General features: G+C 40.8%; 1 protein-coding gene across 1 annotated transcript in view; it reads left to right on the top strand.

Annotated features, from left to right (window-relative positions):
• The window catches only part of LOC102931751 (sodium channel protein type 5 subunit alpha), a 123511-nt gene that overhangs the window by 40796 nt on the left and 70235 nt on the right, over positions 1-12480 (top strand). The window contains 7 exon segments of the mRNA XM_043541608.1: positions 4818-4881; positions 7699-7840; positions 8763-8960; positions 9981-10163; positions 10950-11137; positions 11139-11196; positions 11897-12052. Coding sequence (XP_043397543.1) covers positions 4818-4881; positions 7699-7840; positions 8763-8960; positions 9981-10163; positions 10950-11137; positions 11139-11196; positions 11897-12052 — 989 coding nt within the window.

Here is a 12480-nt window from a genome sequence, read left to right as displayed (position 1 = left end):
GTGAAGCCAAAGTAGCAGTGCCTCTCAAGCATGAATGCCCATGCCAACATCCAAACATAGAATCTTTAAGGAGCAGTGACAGTTAAGCCATGTAATCTACCAGTGAGAACTGTTGATGTGTGTCCAGTCTCCCTCCTATGACTGAGTCATTACAATCAATAGAATTGTTGCATGCAGATTAGCTGCAGATAAAAAGGGTGGTGATTGGTTGAGTGCATCTTGGTACAGGAAAGTATATGGTACTGAAGTACATTCAACTGTTAGGGGAGCTGGAATTTCCTTTACTTTCTGTTTGGCTAAATATTGAGTCCTCAGTATGGATGCCCAATGTTTTCTCAGTACTGAGCTCCTCTGTAGAACTCACTGCTAGACTTACATTAGAACCTATCATTCCACTTTCAGCAGCCCCTCCCTTAGTGGTGAAATGTTCATACTCATCCTGTGAGTCTCAGCACAGTGGAGAAGGATCCCCTACTTATTCCTCAAGGATCCCCCTTCTTATTCCCCTTCTTATGAGTTTTATGAATTTGAGAGGGAATCCAGGACTTCATGTAGACCTAGACACCATAAAGTTTATGGGGATACACATATTCTGGTACCTTTTCCTGTGGCCTCTGGTCCTTACATGAATAATGTACCACCATGGCCATATTGGAACTATTGGGGTCCTTATAGTACAAGGCATAACTCCCATGCACTAACCTCCAGGAAGATATCCTCCTTCCCTAATCAGAGGCAAAATCGTATGATGACTCAGATGACACCACTGGATCTTCGAACAACAGAGGAACTTTCTGAGGAAGAACAACCTCAGACTGAAGATCTAGAAGTATCTGACTATTTTGTCCTTGTCTTCAAGTGAGGTAGTGATCCCCTTTATTTTATCTCATCTGAATGACTACAAGAGCTTCCAAGAACTGCTGAAGCAGATAGCTGAGTCCTCCCAGATTCCATTAGCAGAGATGCAGGAGTCCCCACAGAAATTACTGGACATTCTCCATGCCACAGCGCCAAAGATTGTGGCACTCCCCATTAAGGAGGCTCCTTTGGCCCATGCCAGAAATATTTGGCAAACACTTGTGTTGATCACCTTCACCTCAATGAAAGCTGACAAAAGATTTCAGGTGTCATCTGTTCGAGAAAAATATCTTGTCTCTTGGGTGATTGTGGCAGATAATGAGAAAAGCTGACCGTGTCAACCGAGAATGACTCCTTGTGAAAAGGAACCAAAATGGCTAGATTTAATTAGTCAAAAATGTTACTCATCTGCCAGTTTAAAATTCAGAATTTCAAAGTATCAGAAATCATTAGCGTATTATGGTTTTCTAAGCTACAACAACTGTATGGATTTTGTTGATAAGCTGCCAAAAAAAATAGGGAGGCGTTTAAATCCTTAGTTTTGGAAGGACAGCTGATTGCTAGCATGTCCTTCTAGGCAGCTCTGGAAACTGTTAAGTCTGCTTCGTGAACTATGGCAGCATCAGTGGTTATGAGGTGGATGTTTTGGCTCCAAAGTTCGGGCATTCCAACAGAGGTTCAATCAGTTGTGGAAGATCTTCCCTTTGTGGTTCAGAACTTTTCAACACTAAAACCAATGACACTCTCCACATGTTGAAAGGTCCCCAAGCCACACTTTGCTCTCTTATAGTGTATACATCTGCAACCAAAAGAAAACAAAGGAGACCTCATAGCTATTCTAAACAGAGAACATCACATGCATTTTCTTTTACCAGAGAAAAACAGAACTCCATAAAAAGAGGAAGTGTTTCCAAAGAAAAGAATTTCTGCATCAGCCACCTCTCGATTCTACCCTGAATCTACAAACATCATTTTGACAGGTTGGTCGAAATTCGCACCACAACCGTTTTGATAGATCTAGACCCTTCTTCCACTCCATTTGGGAATCATCTACACTTCTTCCCAAAATTATGGGACTCTCTAACAGACTGCTGGAAGCTGAAGATTGTCTCAGTACATTAGTCCATACAGTCCCATACTGCACTCACCCCTCACCCACTTCCGATGCCTTTTCAGGGACCCCTCTTATGAGAGACTATTACAGAAGGAACTAGAAACACTTCTGTCTCTCAGAGCAATAGAAGAGGATCTACAGGAATGCAAGAAGAAAAGTTTCTGCTCCAATTAGTACCTCATACCAAAGAACAAGGTGGGAATGGAATCCAATTTTGGATTTGAGAGGACTCAACGTTTTCATACACCATTTTAAATGCAAACTGTCACATTAGTCTTCATAATTCCATCTCTAGAGCCACAAGACTGGTTTGCAGCTTGTGACCTTCAGGTAGCCTTCTTCCATATTTCCATTCATCTGGTACACAGAAAATGCTTAAATTTCCAGACAGGACAGTACGATACACTACTGTATCATCAGAGACCCTTTTATCTCTCTTTATAACCAAGGATGCAGTGTTCAGCAAGGTCTTAACGGTAGTTGCTGTTCATATAAGAAATCAGTGTTAGATTCTATGACAGCCAGAACCTGTCTGCCCCAAGACAAATTTGAAACCATGTCTAGTCTTATTACTCAACTTCAAACAAATCTACAGATAATAGTAAGGACTTGTGTAAGTCTACTCAGACACATAGTTTCCAGAAGGTTCACTGTGCTGATTGCCAGAGTACACCTAGGCTGCATGCAGGGTTGGGTAAAATCAGTGTATGCACCAAGTTGATCCCTCAAGATGTTCTTTCCTCACTGAATTGGTGGAAAGATCTTGTGACAGATGCATCACTTCTGGGATGGGGAGTACAACTGGATCACATGGCAAGTGGACTTTTGAGGCAACTCTTACATATAAACATATTGGAACTCAGTGGTTTGCAAGGCCTGGAATTGTTACCTCTGAGTCAAGGATTGTCTATCCAAATTATGACCAACAACATGACTTATGTTTTATAGAAGCGGGGGGGGGGGGGGGGGGGGGGAGGGAAGCATGATCATCCCGCCTTATGCCAAGAGGTGGTTTGATTATGGAATTGGTGCATTTGACACCAGATATCTCTAGCAGCAGTTCACTTTCCAGGTCTGCTAACACTCTGGCAGACAATTTAAGAAGGCTTTTCTCCTCAGATCATGACTGGACAAAGTTCCTTTGATTCCCACGGTACTCAGAAAGATCAAGCAAGGCACTGCCAGTGTCATCTAGATAGCTCCCACTTGGCTGAGGTTGTTTTGGTACCTGGAGCTGATACTTTCTCCAAGACCTTTACTCCAAACATTAGATGTGATATCCCAAGACAATGGGAACATCCATTGTCCAACCTCCTCCTCCCTCCATCTCATTGCATGGCTAATGGATGGGTGTCAGATAGAGAGAGGTTTTTTTTTCAGATGTCCTGAACATTCTGATAAATAGTAGGAAAAATTCTACCAGAGAAACCTACACTGCTAAGCAGAAAAGATTTACAACAGGGTACATACAGTACCAGTTATGCCCTGTTAGCCCAAGATAGGTATCTTTGTGTTATTTACTCTCTCTAAGGAACTCTGGACTTTTGATAAAGTCCACATGACAGCCACCACTGCATATCACCCTCCTATGGAAGGCAGTAAAGAGCCTTCCCACTGCTCTGTCTAAATTCCTGAGACCTACGGTTTTTCTACCAGTAAAGAAACCTCCCCTATCTCCCCAGCACCTTAATGAGTTGCTTGCAAGTTTGGTGGATCCTCCATTCCAACCCCAAGCAACATGTAGCAATTACATCAGCTTGGAGAATTGGGGAGATACAGGGACTCATGGCAGGTTTTCCCTACTGATAAGGTGTCTCTTAGGCCAGATCCCAAATTCCTTCCCAAGGTAAATGCAGAATTGCATTTAAATCAAATGATTCATTTATCCATATTCTTTCCAAAACCACATTCTAACCAGGGAGAGTCCAGATTACATATGGATGTTAGCAGGTCGCTAGCCTTTTATTTGCAAAGGACAACACCCTTCAGAGCTTCCCCAAGGCAGTTTATATCATTTCCTGACACAATGAAGGCCAGAGATTATCTTAATGGGTTTTGGGGTGAATTAGACTTTATTATATTTTAGGTAGTTTATGCTAATGTAGAGCCCATTCTGCTTGGGCACTGGCAGCCTCTTCTGCATCCTTGCAAAGCATCCCCATTTTGGATCTGTCCAGCAGCTACTTGGGATTCAGTACATACTTTTATCAAGCATCCTTCCATAGCAGAAGCATCCATGTTGTTCACTTCTTTTGGAAGAGTTGTGCTGAAGTCTCTGTTTAGGTAGACTCTGAATACTCACCTCCTCTTATCAGATCACTGCTTGGGAATTGCCAAAAATAGAATACATAGAGGGAGAAACTCTCAAAGGAGAAAGATGTTTAACTTGTACAGTAACTGGAGTTCTTCAAGATGTATTATCCATATAGATACTATATGACCTGCCCTCCTTCCCCACTACTACAGAATCCTATTATATGTGGATTCTGTAGTTGCAAAGGAACTGTCTGGTGTGCATACACTCCCCTTGATACAGGATCACAAGGACATTCAGGGCACACGTGCAGACCAAATGGCCAAAAGACTCCAATCTCTAATGCAAGAGATGCATGTGAGCCAAGAGTGGAAATATATATATGCACGTGCGCGCACACACACACCTCAAAGAACTCCAGTTATTGTACAGGTAAGTAAATTTTTGAATTAATCAAATGTCAGTTTTACCTTTTGTGTCTATGTGCCCTTGCCAATATTTATTTCACTGGATATTTATCATGTCATATTAATCTAGGAGGTACATGTTAAAAAGTATTTTGAATGTATTATGCTTTCATTTTTCTTGTAGAAAATTTTTTCAAGAAGAATGGCGCCATGGATATCTTATTGTGTGGCAACAGCTCAGATGCTGGGTAAGTGCAGTTAACCTTTCTTGGTTCTAAACTTTTTTCTTTGCTTCAGTACTTTTTGGCTTAACTCAGCCCACCAGTGACTAATGTGAAGAGCAAATTTCAAGTTCCTAAAGACAACAAAATGGGAGCAAGGATAATAAAAATATAACAAATAATAAGACAGTTTAATGAATGACAGGGGATAGAGTTTGAGCCCATGGTTTCTATACTCAGATCTAAATTCTTCCTCGGCCTTCTGGCAGATGTTCTTGCAATTACTTTAACTTTCTTCTCAAATGTATTTAATACACTTCCATTTAATGAATTACATTTCAAAAGAATGAGAGGTGGAGATGGAAGTAGGGTTAACTTCAGTGTTTTCATTTCAGAAAAAAATAAAATTTAACCCAAATCTGTTCCTACCCTGAGAGTGTAGAAGGATAGGACTGACAAATAGGCAGGGGAGACTCAGCTGCACTTCCTCTCCTTTACCCAGGACATCAGACAGGATTTAAAAGGTCAGGGACAAGATATGGAGAGTTTTTGTTTCTTGATAATGCAAGAAACTCCAGCCCCCTCACAAATTTCAACCCTGCAGGAAGGAGGCAGAGTCTCTCCCCTTTCACTCACCATAAGAGGAGGAGGAGGAGAAGTGAGGATGCCAGGGGGAAGGGAAGAACTTGTGGGGGGTGTGGGCAGATGTAGGGGCAGAATTGATGGGGTACAGCAGATGTGCGGTTGGGGGGGCACACTGATCTAGGGTCTGGGTGTGGGCTGTGGGGGCTGATCTGATGTTGGAGCTGGGGGACAGGCAGAATTGATGTGTCAGTGAGATGTGGGAACTCTGACCATAGGATTAATTTAATACAGGCAAAGAAATGTAAATCTGGAAGGACCTCCACGCTGAGGCAGTAACCCACTTGTCAGTTTCTCTGTTTTGGTAGGTGGAAGGGGGTGGTTTGCCCTAGAGGAATTGCCAGGGTTTTACTAAGGGTTTCTCCCTGACCCTTCAAGAACTCCCCAGGGTAGACTAACTTTGTTGACTCTTGGGAGAACACGGTACAGCCTTCCGATTGAAGGATTGACACTCAGACAGTAATTCTTCCAAAAAATAAATCTTAATTTAATATATCAATATTCCCTGACACAATAAACCTTAAAAGCATATCTCAAGAAACAAAATGCAAATCCCATTAGCACAGGTATGCATATCAAAGTACCCAATACTGCAATACCATACAGTTGGAAATAGCTTTTAAGTGGTTACATTCTACATGCGGTGATCAATCACATGTAGAATGCTGACAGCAAGTTCTTACCTAAAACATTAAAATTGTATACAGAGTAACAAACATACATACACAACGTCCAACTTTATCATCTCTGGCATACACACTCATATGTCTTGGTTCCTTATACTATGGTCATCATGCTTATTTCTCTATAGTCGTCTTTCCCTCTAATCTGACTGCAGTCCATTTGCTCTGTCATGACAACTTAGCTGTCACTGCTGCCACAGCGCTCCCTTCTTCAGTGATTTCAGCTCTCTTCTGATCTTCCTTCTTCCTCTTCTGTTTCTCCAGAATCCCCAGTTGACAACACTCAGACGTTTAGTAGGTTCTAGTCTCAAGATCAGGCCCAGTGTTGTTAGAATTACTGTTAAATTGGGAACCCCGACGTGCACAGTTGCAACACTTACACTTAGAGAAATCTTGAATTTGCAATAGTTTCATATACACAGTTAGCAAAACCACAAACACTCCACCGAGCAAGGTAGATAGAGAGAATACAGAATGAGATCTGAGCATCCATAAATTCACACCATCCCTTGCAAAAGCACCTGAAGTGTTAGTCATCCTCATCATGATTGTCATCCTGGCATCTCCCAAGGCACGTAGGCTCGGAAACAGCTTTTATAATGTGTTACCCTGATGCCACTCTGTCTAATGCATATTCAGTCAGCCTCTGACTGTAGTTCAGAGTCTAAAGATAACCTTAGTTCACAGTGTAAAAGGCAGAAGGTAGGTCTTCTAAACAGTTACTCCAGCACCAATTCTTCCAATGATTTCAATCAGACTATGCACATGGGTTTTAGATGGGGTAAGATCCAAGTTACCCGGGAAAGAATTTTCTGTAGTATCTGGCTGATGAATCTTGCCCATATGCTCAGGGTTTAGCTGATCGCCATATTTGGGGTCGGGAAGGAATTTTCCTCCAGGGCAGATTGGAAGGCCCTGGAGGTTTTTCACCTTCCTCTGTAGCATGGGGCACGGGTCACTTGCTGGAGGATTCTCTGCTCCTTGAGGTCTTTAAACTACAATTTGAGGACTTCAATAGCACAGATATAGGTGTGAGGTTTTTTTGTAGGAGTGGTGGGTGAAATTCTGTGGCCTGCGTTGTGCAGGAGGTCAGACTAGATGATCATAATGGTCCCTTCTGACCTAAATATCTATGAATCTATGTGTAACTCCACAGAACTGGGCCCGTGTTTAAGACAATGTGCATTAAAAGAAGCAGAGGAAATGTTAACTTAGAATGGGAAATAATATTATCTATATACAAAATAATATTTAACATATTTTTGTGTACGTGTGTTTTTGTATTACTCTCTCTGCCCTTCTACTTTATGGCCCTCTTTCCCAACAAAATATTGTAGGGGTGTGGAGGATATTTGCTTAGCATGGGTTAGTGTTTGCAGGTCTCATGGAAGAACTGAGTCCTTATATTTCAGTTGTAGTATAACTGAGTGTATAATCTGAGTTTTCACAGGAACTGAAGCTATTTGCCTTTAAATTTGGACCTGTTAAGTTTTCATCACTTTTTATTCATCATCTGTAGCTCCTGTCCAGATAAATATGTATGTCTAAAAGTTGGGAAAAATCCTGATTATGGCTACACAAGTTTTGATACGTTTGGCTGGGCCTTTCTTTCCTTGTTCCGCCTGATGACACAAGATTACTGGGAGCGTCTCTATCAACAGGTATCAGATTTACTTAATTCAAATATTAAATAAAGCAGTAATGTAGTTGGATAAATGTATAAAGTATTTAAAGTAAAAAGAGGAAAAGAAGTCTAAAATGAAATGATGGGTGAAGTCACAGAATAAGTGACTAAACTGTGCACACCATATGATGAGAGTATTACAGCTAACTCACTATATGAAGCTTCTGCTGCTTTCAATAAAGAATTTTTACAAGGAAATTAAACATCATGAAAAACACTTAATAGCTTGTTGCATGATGGGTCAATAAGTAGAGGGCAGAAGATTTTACTGGCCTGGAGGAAAGATTCAAAACATGCTACATATATATCCCCAAAAAGGGGGACCACAAGGGACTGGGAGCGGTAACATAATACAAAGCTTTGCACCTCTGAATCTGACTAAAATTCTTCCTATTTAATGGCTGTTTGGCAAGAGCATAGCCTCTTTGTACTGCGGTGTTTGCCAGACTTCCTGCAAGGGGGCAACATAATGCTTCCACAGCCCTTTAAACTAACCCCGATCCCAGGGAGTGTAGTGCAGCCGAGGGGACGGAGATGTCACTGTGCAGTGCTCCAGTAGCACAACAGAGCCTTCCCCTCAGACGTGCAGCTCCCTTTCTGTTCACCCAAACTGAGGTCTACTGGCCACCATCAGGAAGGTCATTAGGGCTCATTGAGGGTGGTAAGGAAGTGGGAACGGAAGCCCAAATAGGTTGTGGGGGTTTAAAGGGTTTTTTTAAAGCATTTTATTCAGGAATATGGAAATGTAACCAAGGTTTTTAAAAACACCTTAAAATAATATTTACTACTTTCATATAGTGCTTTACATTTTCAATATGCTTTATGACCATTAACTAATCTAATTACACTAGAAGTGTCATGTCAGACTCCTTACTTTAGTGTGTACTTTGTGCTTACAGACTCTCAGAGCTTCTGGAAAAATCTACATGCTCTTTTTTATGCTGGTCATCTTTGTGGGTTCATTTTATCTGATCAACTTGATCCTGGCTGTAGTGACTATGGCATACGAAGAGCAGAACAAAGCTACTATTGCTGAAACTGAGGCAAAGGAAAGGAAGTTTCAGGAAGCCATGGAACTGTTGAAAAAAGAGCAAGAGGTCCATAAACTATTCCCTTGTTAATGTTTGGCACTCTCCACTTGCAATATATAACATTTGTAGTGGTATTTATCAGTCCCTCCTTATCTTTGAGTGTGTATAAACAATGACACTATGATCACTGATGAGAACAGGTGCCGGCTACTACCTTATTCAAAGTTATCAGAGTGCTTTCTAGAGCAAATAGAAACAATGCCTCACTCATAAAAAGTACGTGAGAGTAGAGAACAGAAAAGTGTGAGTAGTGAACATAAAAATGCAACATTAGTTCATGGTACTGTAAGCAAAATAGTATTGTAAAGGCTGACGGGTCTAAAATTCCACCAACCTGTAGTTTCCATAAGGACACATGAACGTTTTTTTTTATTCCATTGCTCAGCTGGCCCATTCTTGTGGGTAGGCTGGGTATTGAAACATACAATAATTCTATTCTTTGACAGCTTTAGAGTTTGATCAAAAGCCAGTTGGAGACCATGAAAAGACTCCAATTGACTTCAATGGATCAGGCTCCTAGAGAGCAGGATTCTTGTATATTTGAAATATCGGTGAAAACACAGATTGGAGCAATGACAGCAGACCACTGTGTGACTGCGGTCCTGAAGATACCCAACAGAGGTTGTGATTTTCAGTGTTTAGGTCCTCATTTTGGGAAGTGGATAGATGTGCTAATACTCAAATTTTAAACTGATTCTGTACAATCTGTAATATGTACACAGAAAAATAGGAGTTGATTGGTACGAATGATCCAAAGTTTTATATTTTGCCTCTGACAGGGGGAGTATCTGTTTGTACACAAACACTGCATGTAACCAATTGCTCAATTCTCTGTATGGAGTGGGAAATCCTTCCTAATACCTTCAGTGATCAGCTTGCACCAGAAACATAAAGTTAGTATTTTAACCACCTATATGAAATGATAATTGTTAACAAGAATTATAAGCACTGCAGTACTTTTCCCTTACTGATATCCTAACTCTGTATCTAGAGTATCAGCTATGTTTTTTGTTTGTTTACTTTTAGGCATTGGCTGCTAAAGGATATGATACAAAGTCACATTGCTCCTTTGAAATGTCACCTTTACCCGCTGAAGAAGTCAAAGATAGAAGCAATAGGAGGAATAAAAATATGTCCTTAGGGATAGAAGATTACGGGGAAGATCGAAAAGTTCCCAAATCACAGTCCAGTAGCTGTCAACAAAACTCGGTAATGAATTATCTAAATCTAAAATCCTTATAGCTTTGTCAGTTTTAGAACAGAAATTGCTCAAAAGCACAAACACAATCCCATTAAGAAATAGAATGCTGTATTTATAGATATAAGCTAGCATTTGCTTCTTTGGTCTTTAAAGCTAAATCTCCTTTCAGCTGAGAAAGAAGCAGATAACATTTCACAGCAAAAGGAAAACTTTTGAGAAAGTTATGTGTGAATGAAAGCAGAGAAGATTTTGTTGTAACAGAAATATTTTCATGAACGTTTAAAATATATGTAGATTAAAATATGTTAACATTCTGTGTAATATTGGGAAATTTAAAAAAATACATTGGAACTGGAATTTAATTAACATTCCATAACAGACTTTTGCACTGATGCAGCTGCGCCACTGTTGTACGTCTGGTGAAGACACTGTATGCTGATGGGAGAGCGCTCTCCTGTCAGCATAATTACTCCACTTCCAGGAGATGCAGAAGCTATGTCAGCAGGAGAGCATCTCCCACTGACATAGTGCCGGTGTGGGAACAGCTTAAGTTGCTGTAACTTGCATCACTCAGGGGGCTGTTCTTTTCACACCCCAAGTGACGTAGGTTAGATTGACTTAAGCAGTAGTGTAGACCTTCCCTAAATTAAATAATTTTATGAGTAACTTTATTTAATGTTGGACTTACAGACCTTCCATGGTTGATTGAGGTACTAAAAATCGTTATCATTCCCAAGAAACATATTGCACGATGCTATGCCATTTTTCCCTTTTTCATTTTTTGGGACTTTTAGGTTCTCCTTGTACTTACTTGTGGTCCCAGTGCAAACCAAATGAAATGCAGGCTCAGCCATGGAAGCATATTCAATTTCCAGTTACCTAGCAGAGACATTGGCTCCAAAACTGATTTTGGTGATGATGAGATCTTCAGTGCTTTGGAAAATGAAATCCAATGCAGGTTATGGTTGATGACACCTATGTTGAGGACAGCCAAGTGTGCAAAGTCAAATGAGCCATAATTATGACTCTGCTACTCCAAATTAGAATTGGCAGATTTTCTAGTTTGTGTGAAATTAGATATTTCAAAATTTGGTTTGATGTGTACCAAACCCAAATTTTTTGAAATTTCCCATTAATTGGAAATTCTGTAAAATTTTTGTTTTGGAAATACCAACATTTGGTATTTCCAAAATGAGATATGTGCCCGGGGACTCTAGCAGTTGCTGACTGAAAATAACATGATTCATGTAAATTTCAGTCATCAGCTGCCAGGGATCCCACGGTTCCTGGGAAGCCCCACCATGTGAACTGCTTGGGGCAGGGACCCTAAGGCTTCTAGACTCCCAGGCCAACTGTCTCCCCAGACTGTCTGACTCTCAGGGAAGCTGGCTCACCAGGTTGTTGGATTTGTGCAGCCTGTGAGCTAGTTGGCATGGGAATCTAGAAGCCCTGGGGCCCTTGCCCCCAGGGCAGTCCGCATGGTAAGGCTTCCCAAGAGCTGCATCTCTGGCCCTGGGACAATACACATAGTGGAGCTGTGCAGAACTATGAACATCAGAAGCCTGGGGTTCCTAGCAGTCCACTAGTCAAGCTGCCAGGAACCAGGCAGGGTTCCATCGAAAGCTAGTCTGTGGTTCATTGAGCCTGACATGTTTAATCAAAACATTTCAGGTTTGATGAACTGGCATTTTCCAGCAAAACCCTGTTTTGTCAGAAATTCCCCAAGCATCTGTACTGTAAACAAATGCAGAATAGCAAGTGGAACAATATAGATGGTTTCAGTGGCGTGATTTCATTGATGGGAGAAGAAGGTACCAGGGCATGCAGTTTAGAATCAACTTCTCCTCAAGGATTATTGCTTCACCCAGTTATGAAAAACCTTAGAATAGATGATTTGGCAAGAAAAGTGCACTTTTTAAAAATGCACTTCATATTATGTTCTCCTTCAGAACCATACAGTTTTCTATGGTTTCTTTAGATATTGTAACACTATCAAACATTCACTAAAACACAACAAATAGGAACTACTGGGCAAAATCTGTTCCTTGCGACACCATTGTAAATCTGGAGTTACTCCAGTGAAGCTGAAAACAGAATTTGAACCAATATGAGCACCCTGGGTCAAATTCATCACTTGAATAAGAAGATACAACTTCCCCCAATGTCACTGAAATTGCACTTGCTTACATTGGTAGTAAAATTGATCCCATGGCTGAAATATAGCTGACATGCTACTGACAACTAGTTAAAGTTGCATAAGTTTTTGCATTGAAAACTCCCTTTTTCAGTTGCTAATAACTTTTTCAAACTTATCTCTTGAGGAGT

The sequence above is a fragment of the Chelonia mydas genome, chromosome 2 (genome assembly GCF_015237465.2).
Source record: "Chelonia mydas isolate rCheMyd1 chromosome 2, rCheMyd1.pri.v2, whole genome shotgun sequence".
Taxonomy (NCBI): Eukaryota; Metazoa; Chordata; order Testudines; family Cheloniidae; genus Chelonia; species Chelonia mydas.
The sequence above is the reverse complement of the archived record's forward strand: the minus strand, read 5'-3'. Positions and strand labels throughout refer to the sequence as shown.